This window comes from Topomyia yanbarensis, chromosome 2 (genome assembly GCF_030247195.1).
Source record: "Topomyia yanbarensis strain Yona2022 chromosome 2, ASM3024719v1, whole genome shotgun sequence".
Classification (NCBI taxonomy): Eukaryota; Metazoa; Arthropoda; class Insecta; order Diptera; family Culicidae; genus Topomyia; species Topomyia yanbarensis.
This window is the reverse complement of record NC_080671.1, coordinates 131,153,015-131,167,397: the sequence shown is the minus strand read 5'-3', so window position 1 is coordinate 131,167,397 and position 14,383 is coordinate 131,153,015. Positions and strand designations below refer to the sequence as shown.

Below are 14,383 nucleotides of genomic sequence, written 5' to 3'. Positions count from 1 at the left end.
ACAACTCTGCCTTGGGCACTTTGACAAGAATGCATTTCGCATTTCCGGTCCATTTTGTTTGTTTTGGTTTGCATGAGATACTGAAACTGAGTCAGCTTTAACCCCAACTACTGTCAAAATGTGTAAGCTGACAGCGGTTGGGGTTAGAACCTGACTTAGTTCCGCGGTCAAGCAAAAACGCTATAAGTAACGCATTTAGCTCTGTGTCAAAATAAGACACTATACACAGACTAGCGAAGTGTCAAAAATTATGATGAAAATTCATCTCGTATTACGTCCATTTGTCTGTGATACCGGGCTGGTGCAGCTGACACTGAAATTTTTTCCTACGTTGGGTTCAACCACACGACGATTAATTTATGAGATCAGAATCGCCAATTCAGTGCACCAGCGTCGCGAAAAGTCAAGATCATTCTGTCCAACAATTTTTTGACAAAAAAAATGAGGTCACGATTTAATCAATAAACTTCGTATTGAAGACAATTTTTGTGTTTTCACAAAACTAGTTCACACGAAAAATGAAACAAAAATGGCGTTATACTCTAATGTTTAGTAAAGTTACTGTGGTTATGTCTGAATACGTTTACTATTTTTATGTTTCTAGTTCATAATTTGAGAATACACTGATTTGTATTAACTTTATCAACTAAAAAATTCTTTTCATGGGATCGTGATATTTTAGTGTTGAGCTTACCGTCGGATTTTTTACACAGAGTCACGTATCTAAGAGTTTTCTTAATTATTTCACGGACATGAATTGTGTCTATGTAATGTATTTTTGGTGCTCGATGCAGCGAATAAGACATAAAGACTGCAAAGGTTGGTAAATATACTCACACACAACATCGGCTTACATCTGACCATCAATATAGATCCCTTAAAAACGTATAATTTACTAAGAAATCAAAAGTTGTATTTTTCATAAAATACTTTTTTTTTCTATTTCCGCCACCCAAATTTCATTTTGGCCCGTGGCGGAAATATATTTTGGCCATGGGAACAATTTTGCAAACATATTGTCGCCCACTTCGTGTATACTCGCAGTAATTTAATATTGGTGTAGTAAACTACCGTCACAGAAATAAAGAATAGAGAATTATCAAATTCTATTTTTATTCCAGCTTTCTCTTTTGATTCATCCATGTTATTCCTATTAATGTGACTGAATCTCTGAATAATGACTCGCCATCTCAATCATTTACCATGTATCTGTCAAGTCATTCCAATCGCATAACATACCATGGGGCCATTGGCACGTCTCGCTCTCGATTGGAATGACACTGTTAGGTAAATGGTAAACAAACAATTGAAATGACAAATCGTCATACTAGAGATTCAACGTCTTTATTTCTATGGACCATTGCAAGATGACGTCAACTGAATAAAAATACTCGTGTCTAATATGTACATATGGTTATTTTTCTCGTAGAAGGCTATTTGCACAAATTTAGTTGATTTCTAAATCTTACGTCAGTTTCAACTACTGGTCTACTATAGAAAATGTCAGGGTGAACATCCATCTCGAGCTATTGATTTGAGTAAGATCGAATGGATTATTCAAAAGTACTGGCTTTTGACTGTATTGACAGCTTATACCGCTAGTTTGGAATATACTGGTACGGCAGCGAAAGTGTTTCAACGGAATTTCATTCAATTGTTTACGGAAGTATTTTATACATATTTTCTCGAATATGGAAGTCTATTATATGCAACAACAGTATTTATTCAAATGAGCTGAATAATGCCGCGAGCAGCAACAAACACGAGATCAACAACGATCGGGCCCAGTACCACTAAACAAACAGTCATTACCAAGAGTGAAGTAACAATGATAACACCAAATGCCTCCAAACTAACAACCAACACCATCAATAAGCTTCAGTCTATTCTCAACCACCAAAGGCATCAGTCACAATACCAGTGTGCTCTCTGCTGCTACCCAAGCCAGCTCAAGCAGATGCTTTTTTTCTTGTGTGCTTTGTCTGAAGAACAAAGGGAACCGTTACTATTATTCAATCAAGATGACTGAGTCTCGACAACAAAATGTGATTCTTCGGGCCAACACGGTGGCCATTGACTTCCGGTCTTTCCGCATAAGACCGAGTATTGGTGATGTGGAACATTTGCTGAAGGAGAAAATGCAGCTTCGGTTTTCAGACGTCAGTTTCATTCAGTTGGAGCACGTCAGACACGCGGTGCTGATAACGTTCAACAAATTCGCCCAGGCAAAAAAATCATTTCGCAAAACAACTTGAAACACGTTCTGGATTGTGACACCGCAAAAATCAAGATCCCTGTGTATATGGATAACGGAAACGTGGAAGTTAAATTACATGATTTGGCACCACGTACTTGCAAAGTGGCCATTAAAAGATTCATGTCGTATTTCGGAGAAGTGGAATCAATCACGGAGGATATGTGGAGGAACTACTTTCCAGGTACACTCCAGTTTTTTTATACGCGGTTTTTTTTTGCGCGGTATTTTTTTACGCGGTTTTTTTTTACGCGGATTTTGAAATTTACGCGGTTTTCATTTACGCGGTTTTTGAAATTTACGCGGTTTTCATTTACGCGGATTTTGGAATTTACGCGGTATCCATCAATGAGGTTCCCTTTATCGCGGATTCTTAAATTTAAGTGGTCTTCATTTACGCGGATTTTGAAATTTACGCGGTTTTCATTTACGCGGATTTTGAAATTTACGCGGTTTTCATTTACGCGGCTCGTATCCCCCGCGTAAAAAATAAACCTGAGTGTATTTCAAATGGTGTTTTTGTGGTGAGAATGCGGGTAGACCAACCCATTCCCTCTTACCTTACCCTGCAGTACACAACAGAAGGGGTGATACCATTATACAGCAAACTCTATGTACATATCAAGGACAAACTAACACGTGCCAATTGTGAACAAACGGCACATTACGGACAACCCTGCCCAGAAACCGCTAAGAAAAGCTCATCTACAGAAAGAAATACCAACACTCAGTCTCCAATATCATTCCATGAGCCACAAACGGTTGCCAAATTTGTGGCTGCTGTTCAAGCAATAATGACAACTGCGAAAGCCGCTTCAAGTACCACAAACTCAACAGTTAATTCCAGCAACGAGGAAGCTACTAGCAATGGCGGAGGGTTCACGGTCGTGACCCGAAAGGGAAAGAAGTTAGGAACAACACCTGATCGCGAACATCAAGGCAGTAACCCCGATGATGACCCGGACAAGTACGAAGACGACAAAGATACAAATGACCCCCTTGATATAGTTGACGTGAATGCAAGGATTTCCCCGACACGAAAACGGATCTCCGCGCGCAATGGCAAGTCGCGCGTACGGCATCGATTTTAGCATTAATTGTTTGTTATTTTTATTGTTTTCATCATGTAAATATATAAAAGACCCACGGCTCCGTGAAGCTAACGCCTTGACCCGTGCCAAATAAACGAATTAAAAAAACACCATCAATAAAGAATCAAATGCCGATGGAAACGGATTTACAAAAGCGAGTTATATGTTCAAGAAGCAAATAAAAACATGCGACTGTTAGCATCATGAATGCAGTACCGAAGACGACATGGACGTGAGCAAAAACGCGTGACAAGACGGAACGAATGATCTCCATAGTCCGGGCGACAACACAGAATGTTTCACAGCCAAGAAAGAGAATCTCAACACGCAGCGTCGAGCTGTGGCAACAAGACCCGATAGGCAGGCATTTAGAAAGTTAATTTTAATTTTTACATGGTATAAAAATCGAAAAAGTCCCACGACTCATTTATGCTAATGCATCGCCCCGTGTCAAATAAACAAGAAGGAAAAATATGCGAAACAACAAGCTTTGCCGCCTACATTCTTCATTGAGTAGCAATAACGTCAAGAAACGGATGAAAAGGTAAATTGCAGAAGATATGGCAGAAATGTGTTTTATCCCTAAATCGTACAATATATTGTGGTCATAGCTTATTGTATGATCTGCGATGTAATTTTTCGTATAATTTACGCAATTTTACTTTCGTCAATTAGTTATGATTACAGTAACATGATTTGTTCAACAAAAAATGACGTATTTTAATAACAATATGTTTTGAAAGTAGTTCGCAACATTGCTACTTCCTCCAGTTTTTCCATCATTCCTGTATAGAGGTTGATGAGTTTCCACAATTTTGCGATTTATAATGGTAATATGTATCTGCAACAATAATGTTGAGGGGGTGGGCGTTGTGTATTGGTAAATCGATTGCCTTGTACGCAGCGCACCTGGGTTCGAGTCCCGACCCCGCACATAGGGTTGGAAATTTTTCATAAGAGATTTTTCTAACCCGAAGAGGCGAATGACCTTAAGGTTAAAACCTCTATAATCAAAAAAAAAAAAAAACAATAATGTTGGTATAAAATAACTGTAATAAGAGTTTTTCAAGAAAACTGCGACTAGATTTTCAAAATTTTATGTAAATTCGTTTAATAAACATAAAAAAGTGATTGGGTGGGCCAAAATATGTGAGGTGGCCAAAATACCTCTGTTACCCTAGTAGCTTCCTTTTATCTAATGCGCCTATTAGACTGGTTGCTAGCAGTTGTACACAATAGATCACGTAGAAATTTCAAGAGGGCATTCGGAAGCGCACAAGAAACAGTTCTCGAATCCATGAATAGTCTGAGTTCCTTGAAATTGTTTACGTAAATCTATTAAGATCATGTAGAAAATTAATTACTTCGTGAACTATATCATGAACTGTTTCACGAGCTCGACTGGTGAATCGTGACTAGCATACTAGGAATCAAGCACAAAATCGCAAATTTTATTAACTATATCTTGAAAGTCGAAGTGTTTTTTTGATTTTGTGGACTATTTCACGCACACGCATGATGAATTTTAACTAATATGCTCGGAATCATACCCCGTTCACGAATCAAGAATGGATCCATGAATAATATTCCGAGCGTCGTGTAATGGTTTTCGAGAAAATATCAAGGCTATTTTAATTTTGCAATCCAAATGACAACCACTAATACCAAATAATGATCAAGATGGTGATAAAACGTCGTATATTCGGTACATAGATAATGTTCCTAGATTCGTTAATAAAATAATGAGTCAACAATTTTCGAGTTCGCGAATTGTCGGCGTGGGAAAAATGCATCGGCGGCGGTCTGCCGTTCGTTAAAAATTACCGGCGGTGGCGCACAGGTCTAGTTTAGATACATCCTGTAACTAGACACCCAGGTGGTGCTAGTTACTGACGAGACGAATTCGAAACACAAAAAATCAATACTTGAGCCTTGATCAGTTCCAGAACAAATGGAAAATAAAAATCAACGCAACTAAAACGCAAACTGTTTTCTTCACGCGGAATCGTTGTCCCCAGCTGCTTCCGGACGTCGAGATTGGAGTAAACGATCATTGTGTACCTTGGGACTGATCCTAGACCCTAAGCTGAAATCTGACAAACGCATCAATCACTTGCTTACTCAATGTGACAAGCTCACCCGCTCCTTTTACGGCGATCAAGACGCCAGCTTCACAGCAAACTGCTGCTTTACAAAGGAGTCTTCCAGGCAGTTCTCACCTATGGCGTCCCTGTGTGGATGAACTGCGCCAAAACACATCGTAAGCGCCGTCAGGTGAAGCAAAATAAGCTGATATCCAACAGAAGATTCCCATATAAAAGCCAACCTAGAAAGCTCAGACATCAATCGTGCTGGAGAAAAATTTCACGTCAGTTGCCAACTGTCGACTAATCCACTAATCGAGGGCATCCTCAACGACTAAAACAAACAACTGTGATAAAAAGGGTAGACGTGCCCTTATTCATTGATTGATTGATTGATTTTATTGGAGCGGGTTTTAACCTTATAGGTCATTCACCGGTATGCCCTTATTCATCTCATTAGTCAGTATGTCACACTATTTTGTTGATAACTCGACTTAGGACCGATTTCTTCACCCTCGCTTAGCGCTTAAGCCAGGTTTAAACGTACTGGTGAACCTGGTTTAAAACTTAAGCGAAGGTGAAGAAATCGACCCTTAGTTACTGGATTGCGCTTAAATAGGTATTATCATCTTTGCTACGTTCCTAAGAAGCAGTACAGTTAAAAGTTTTGCCTGGAAAATGTGAAATGCTCCCGTTTGAGCGAAGCGAAAAGTCGAGTACAACGTACCCTTATTCATCCTACCATTTGAGCTAATAGCAGATAGCAGATACTGCTCTAACTAACGTGTTTAAATGGATGAGATGAATAGAGGAGCTAAGATGAATTAGGGAGCAGTAACCCTACGAAGTGGATAACGTTAGGGAGCGTATTGAGATATCTACATACAAACTACGAAAATCGGAGTTTTGAAAACGAAAAAACCACTTACTGAATTATGCTATATTTTTTTTCACTTACTGAATGTTTATGAAAATCAATCCGCATACTGCTGATCGGTATTCATGACGCTTTAGCAAATAGTATAAAAAGAAACAGCTTTCTCTATAGAACCTAACACAAATCTCACAAAGAATTATGTTTATAGATTTTTATTTGCTTATCACGCTCTCTCGCAACCTCGATTACTTTGAACGTCTTACTTAAACCATACGGCTGATAAGTTCATTGATCTTATCCTCACGATTGCCAAAGTCTCCGCCCTCGACGTAGTGGTTATTCTTCTTGCGCCAGCCACCGGTTGGGGTGTTAAGCTTGAACGGCCACAGGAAGTTGTTGATCTTGCGGAACAGGGCCCCAGCGGTGTAAATCTGATACACTAGATCTTCGACGCATTGCAGTTTATAACCGGCGCGCAGTTTGCGTTCAATCACAAAGTTGTCAGTGATTGGAATGCGGCTGTGTCGGTGCTGTGAATGCAAAATAAGATTTTTTTAGTAACATATACAGAAACAAGCATATTATGAATATTTCTAGACAAACATGTCAAAAGGTCCTAAGCGCAAATTTCGCTGTGTTTACTTTCTCTTCCGTTAATAACTGGGCCGCTTCAACGTTTGATCCCTAATTTTGTATAATATGCTAGACTAAATCAAAGTCTCTTGATATATACTGAGTCATTATTAAATAGTTTTATCATAACGCCTAAATAATCGAAAGAGAAAGTGAACGCAGAAAGGCTCCATTTGGGATTTTTGGCTAGCCTTATGTACTCCATCAGAGTATATAAATCTAGACAAAAATGCCATTCGTAGATAGCAAAAATTAATTGATCATACATAAATGACGAAACTTCTTCTTATCGATTTTGAGTCCATATCCATATCACTCTGCCGGAGTGTTTACCTCAATATTTCACCTTCATTTTCGTTGTATACAAAATATCTTCTCGGGACTGTATAAGCTAATGGCTTTCAAAAATCGGTCAAATAACAGCGGGCAATACTATTATTATTAGGTCCTAAATTTAATTGGCCGATCGCTATACCAAATACAACATATTTGTACTTGGCTATACTAAGGAAATCCAATCATCAGAACTATTTTTTTCCATTCCGGCAAACATCTGGACGTCTGTTCTCTGTGGTTGGACAATTAGGCAATCCATGAGACGTTTCTGATCAGCTGATTATTTCTTCTTTACTTATTCTGACGTTACTCCGAGGGGTGCGACGTCCGACAATATCGTTGATTCGATCCAACATCAAACGAATCGGACTAACAAAGTTGTTTGTCGGACGAGTTTTTCTGTTCGCAGGAGTATACTTGTTGACAGAACCCACCGCTGAATTGTCAAACAAACGTCTAATGGATTGCCTAATGGTTCAACTAGCGGACAGTTGTAGGTGTATTTTAAGCACCATAATGTAAATTTTGAAGAGATACCCTATAAGAATTACGGCAACAAAATATAGATTCTAATAGACTTTACAATAACAACCACCGTTTAGAAGGTTTCAAAATTGAAAGCTACTGAAAATTATATGAATGACACTACTTGATAATGGATTGAGACATTCACCGAAAGGCCGCTCTAAGGTTGCCAGCAAGTTTTTGTAACTAGTACTTGTATTTACGATGGTAATAAGCCTCCCATTTTAGTTTAAACGCAAGGACAATTTTTAAAACAATTTGATTGATAAGTATAGCGCATTAAACCATTTTTTTCAATGTTGTAATCTAAAAAGAATTTTTGAATTTTACTGAACGTGGTGAATTTGGCACCACTTGAATATGGTATACTTAACCTGCACAAAACGTTGCATAACGCAGGGCTCATTTTTTGAACTACATGTGTTCTCATTCAGCCCTACGTTATGCAAATTTGCGACATTATGACAGATTAGCTAAGCGCAGTGTTTCATGAAGCGCGGCCGTTCCTTTCGATCGGGAAATGCCACGTGGAATTTTGTGCGAATGCGCAAATATTAGATACAGATTACTGGTCAGCCATGTACATTCTATGTGAAAAGTAGGACGGAAAATATTCACATTACTTTTCACGTAACTTGGACGTGAATTTATATTTGAGTGTACAAGGTTGTCTCAGTACAACCTTTTTTGTTTTTGTGCGAAGCAAACATTGAGCGCGAGGTCAAAAATCGAGAAATCTGTGCTAGTTGGCGCATTATAACAGTAAAAATCTGTGCATTAAAACAGAAAACTGTGGAAGTCTGCAGTTTTGAAAATCTGTGCAGTACGCTGAAAATCTGTGAAACACAGATTAATTTGTGCTCCTAGCATTCCTGTGGCGATCTAATCCCAGTAAAGTTCAACCGGAAATGAGCTGGAATTCCGGCTGATTCCAGTTCGCACACTGGCTCCAGTGACACAACCGATTAGTTAGAGCCGGGATACTAACTGGAACCAGCCGGAATTCCGGCTGAACTTTACTGGGATGTTGCTTTGTAAAAATTTTGCCCAGGTGCAAATTTCACTAAACATTGCTCAAATGTCAAGCTAGTTTTCGTAATGATAAACCGATGTTTGACGAATATAGCAGTTCTGAGCACAGGGCATCTGCATTACCGACGTTTAACCGTCAATGCAGTGCACAGATAAAATAAAGTACCCATTAATTCTACACGGATAAAACAAACCCAGTAAAGTTCAACCGGAAATGAGCCGGAATTCCGGCTGGTTCCAGATAGTACACCGGCTCCAGTGACACAACCGATTCTAGTTAGAATCGGTTGTGTCACTGGAGCCGGTGTACGAACTGGAACCAGCCGAAATTTTGGCTCATTTCCGGTTGAACTTTACTGGGAAATACCCATGAATGGGAACCAGTAGTACCTACACGCTGCACTTTATTTAGTCATTGATAGCATACTGTTAAACTACTTAAACTGGTTTTTTTTTGTTTCCTCACGAAATAATTCAGCACCATTACTTTTTTAACCGGAATAGGAAGATCAATATGGTAGAAAATGCATACAAATCACAGCAGAATTAAAGCGACGGGCATATTATTTATTTGTATGATCAATTAATTTGATATGATCTGATCAACAATTCTTCTCCATAAAGGCTAGTTTACAGTTCGGAAAACGTGTCACGGGATTTGGGTCCCTGTGTATTTTAAATGGAGCTCGGGATTTCAAATCCCGTGACGGGAAATGAGTCTACACAAAAATAACAGTTTTCCTGAAGTGTAAACCCAACCGCGGGAAACATCACGGGATTTTAAAACTCTCCACACAGAAATCCGGCCGGGAACAATTCAACACAAATTGTTTCCGACGGGGAAAATAGTATTTTTAGAAGGTTTGCGATTTGCTGCAAGTTGGATACTGTTTGTATTTTTAAGAAGCAGCAGAGTTTTTGGTTTGACAGTTTGGAGAGATCTCAGCGGGAAATTTTCCCTGATCAAATCCCGACGCAAATCCCGTGCGAAATCCCGTGATCCATTTCCCGAACTGTAAACTAGCCTTAACACTCGGTTCGCGGCTGCCTCTCTCCACCCATGGTTGCGTCCGATACATAAATAACGTATTTTTTGAATAAGAAACTGGGTAAAATTAGAGGTGCGCGCCACCGCGCCGCGCCGAGGATTGTAGGTAACATGCATCGGCGGCGCGGCGCACACCTCTAGGTAAAATATTAACTCTCGCTTAATTGCTATTCAATTTAAAAAAAATTAGTGAAATATTACTCAATAATGGTTTCGAAGTATTACTTTACCGGTGTTAATGTTAATGTAACAAAGGGATATGGATCAAATTTATGACCAGAGATGATTCTTCTGCTTCTAATATAAAAATGGCACAAGTTTTGTATTCTTGCTTGATCGTTTTGCACTTTTGCAAAAGGGCTATTAGGAATCTTCAGATATAAATGAAAATATTTCAATAAAAGTGTAATTAGGCAATTCATGAGACGTTTCTGATCAGCTGATTATTTTTTCTGACGTTACTCCGGTGGGCGCGACATCCGACAATATCGCAGATTTGGCGATTTTTTTTAACTTTTAGTTTAAATTGTACAGTTCGAAAGCTATGTACACTCAAAATAATCTAACTGTACAATCCATTTGTTACCCGCACTTAGTAATTATATGCGCAAAAAGGATATATTCATCAAGCGCAATACATACATTTCAAGTGCAAACTGTAGAATTCAACAAGTTCACACATAAATTATATGTACGTGTCGCTATAGAATCGTGTTTTAAGTGTCGAAGTTATAAAAAATAGTATGTATTGATATTTTTCTCATCAGATTTATGTGCAAGCAAATAGTTTGCATATGCTGCCGCTAATTGCGAAAATCTATGTGTAAAATTAATAGATATTACTGTTATATTTTTATCAGTGAAGAATGGGGATCTTTAGGGGTGTGCGGGTTAAGGCATTTTCTGATGCAGATTAGTACTGTGAGTTAATATCTCGTTAGTTAATTAAGTTAAAGTTAATTGCTCGTATTTTCTTCGAATATATTAAGTCTAAAATAGTTTTAAACAATCTGGAATACACTACAATTCTCGACATATGATTACGGCCTAAAAACCAACTGTCAAAATTCTCTTTGAGAGGAAATTCCGGGCAAACCGTTAATGGCCAAACACAGTTCGGAGCAGTTAATGAAAGAAAACTTTTCTCTTTTGTTTACTACCAATATCTGGGATTGGCGAGCAACAGTTTTTGCGGAATTTCCACTCAAAGTAAATTTTGACAGTCGGCTTTTAGGCCCTAATCATATGTTTGTCGAGAATTAGTACTTATGCTCCGATGCTTCGTGTTATCCGCCTTGTGGTTTGAAATTTTCACACCGGAAATTCACGTAGATTTGTTTTACATTTGCAAAAATCACGTAAATCATGTGTTGATCAAATTGATTTCATTTAATTTCATTGATGTGAACAATACTTTTCGTAGACATGTGAAACATTGAGGTTGACATTTAAAACCAATCTACAGTAGAGCACTCTAGTTAGAGTGTGGCCAAGAAGCCATGACGTATCTAAACGAACATGGAATTTGACGTATTTCTATTGTGTATACGTCAAATTCCATGTCCGTTTGGATACGTCATGGCCACACTCTAACTAGAGTGCTCTAATCTACAGGAATTTTCAGGTGATTTGAACGTGATAATTTTTTTGAGATTTTTACATGGGCTCAGAGTGGCCAGATCTACCGATTTATCGGTAGCAGGGTTACCATATTCACAGATTTTTCTGTAATGTCACAGATTTTTTTCACAATTTTTGATCACAGATTCGTTTTTCGCGGATGACAGATTTTTGGCATGTTGGTGAAAATTTCAGATTTTTGGAAATATTGTGATTTTTCATAGATTTTTAGGAAATTTATCACAGATATTCACAGATTTTTTTTCTGTTTTAGTCATCGCAGATGATGAAAAGATTTTTTTGACCGAAACACAGATTTCAATGTGGCATCGGTAGTCCTACCGATTTTGGGCTTCTCTACCGATTCACAGACGACCAGGGGAAAACTACCGATATTTTCTTATTCCTACCGAAAACTACCGACTTTCATTGATTTTGAGCACAGCCTTACCCAAGGTGCTTAGAGTTCTAAGGTGATTCGTCTTTGGCAGTAACTAGGTGAGGAGTGAGGTAAGCGTGCAGCAGACTGCGGGGAAGAAAAATGACAGCGAACAACTTTGTTTACCTACTGAAATCCAAGCAAACTGATGGAGAGAACTAGTAAACAATGTTGGTAGCTGTCGTTTCTAAAACCAACATGGCTGATCGGCATTTTTGAGGATCGTATCACCTGAGAATAAAAACTCCTTGGCCTTACCAATATTAATTATTTATTTGGGTTTAATCGCAAAACTCAGAGTGCACAGGTCCAATAACCAAACATCTTTCCTCAATTTCTTCAAACGGTCATTTGTCGTTCCCGCGTTTGAGTATTTTACAATTTTACATCAACACTACAAATAATTGGAATAAACATACGGCTTACCGATAAACTTTTAGAGAGTTTACCGATTTTGAGAAATTCTATCTGGCCACCCTGATGGTCTGCGCGCAGATTTCAAGAAATATGGCATCCCTGGATTGCCAACAGAATTAGAAAGTTGCACTAATTCAACGAAAGCAGTTGACTGTTCGCAAGTATGGGGTTTACGGTAAGTATTGTGGATATATGTAGATGACAGGCCGGTCCCAGAACCGCAGCGGGCGCCGCCTCAACGGGAGCCGGTGGCACCAGCACCGGTACCAGCACCGTCACCAGCACCAGCACCGACACCGGTACCAGCACCGGCACCAGCACCGATACCAGCACCGGCACAGGGACCGCACGAAGAGGTACCGCGCCGGGAAAACAGAATTTGGGCCGAAGAAGCGGCATAATGTATGTGCATTGATATACATTGATATATGTACTTAAATAAAATAAAAATAACTATATGTATGCTCGTATGTGTTTTTAACCCATTATGTCCTAGCGTGTGAAATTTTATACGCAAAAACAAAACATTTCTGGACCATTCTTGGTATACAATAAAGAAGTCTTCAAACTTCTGGTCTTCGTTGAACGTTAATTAATACCCAATAATTTATAATGCGTATTCTCAATCATATATTTTTGTAAAATTTAATTGTGTTTTCGACTATCAAAGTTGGACAAAATGCAAACCAAAATATAAACAATACATATTACATTTGGCCTCGATGGGCAGTTCCGGTGAATCCGGAATCTGGTTCCAGAGGGAAGTTTTTAAGAAATCGCAAACCTTCATCATGTGACATATCAAAAAACAACTACTGAGCTTCACAAAGACGGTTGAAGGCATTCAAAAAGTTTGGAGGACATTTGGCCTCGATGGGCAGTTCCAGTGAATCCAGAATCTGATTCCAGAGGGAAGTTTTTAAGAAATCGCAAACCTTCATCATGCGACATATCAAAAAACATCTACTGAGCTTCACAAAGACGGTTGAAGGCATTCAAAGCAAGTTTGGAGGACATTTGGCCTCGATGGGCAGTTCCGGTGAATCCGGAATCTGGTTCCAGAGGGAAGTTTTTAAGAAATCGCAAACCTTCATAGTTATAAGCAGAATTTTAATATGATACGCCAACGTCGACACTGCAGTTATGTCCCGGACATTACCCACCCCTAGTTTTTAAGAAATCGCAAACCTTTATCTTGCGACTTATAAAGAACATCTACTGAGCTTCACAAGATATATCAATGCATTCAAAACAAGTTTGGAGGGCATTTGGCAGCGATGGTCAGTTTCGGTGAATACGAAATATGGTCCCAGTTTTACGAAATCACAAACGCTCATCATGCGACAATGTAAACAATGAAATGTTTATTCGGATTTCTTGATTCCAGTTGTTTTCCTAGAATCGCCAATGCGCTAGACGATAACGGGACATGTTCTCTATCGATCTAGCCATATGTCTACAATCATATTTTCAATGCGCCATATGTCATGTTAAGAAAAACAAAAAACTATTATGAATGTAAACAATGAAATGTTTCTTCGGATTTCTTGGCTCCAGTTGTTTTCCTAGAATCGCCAATGTGCTGAAGGATAACGGGACATGTTCTCTATCGATCTAGCCATATGTCTACAATCATATTTCCAATGCGCCATATGTCATGTTAAGAAAAACAAAAAACTATTATGAATGTAAACAATGAAATGTTTCTTCGGATTTCTTGGCTCCAGTTGTTTTCTTAGAATCGCCAATGCGCTAGAGGATAACGGGACATGTTCTCTATCGATCTAGCCATATGTCTACAATCATATTTCCAATGCCCCATATGTCATGTTAAGAAAAACAAAAAACTAATATGAACGTAAACAATGAAATGCTTCTTCGGATTTCGTGACTCCAGTTGTTTTCTTAGAATCGCCAATGCGCTAGAGGATAACGGGACATGTTCTCTATCGATCTAGCCATATGTCTACAATCATATTTCCAATGCGCCATATGTCATGTTAAGAAAAGCAAAAAACTATTATGAA

At 38.7% G+C, this 14,383-nt stretch overlaps 1 protein-coding gene across 1 annotated transcript; it reads right to left on the bottom strand.

Moving 5' to 3' along the window:
• Positions 1-6,569: 6,569 nt before the first annotated feature.
• On the bottom strand, positions 6,570-12,755 carry LOC131679755 (large ribosomal subunit protein uL30-like). The gene is made up of 2 exons (XM_058960500.1): positions 12,531-12,755; positions 6,570-6,836 (listed from the first exon to the last, which is right to left on the bottom strand). Exons 1-2 carry the CDS (start codon positions 12,753-12,755, stop codon positions 6,570-6,572), a joined length of 492 nt encoding a protein of 163 aa, XP_058816483.1.
• Between the last annotated feature and the right edge of the window lie 1,628 nt (positions 12,756-14,383).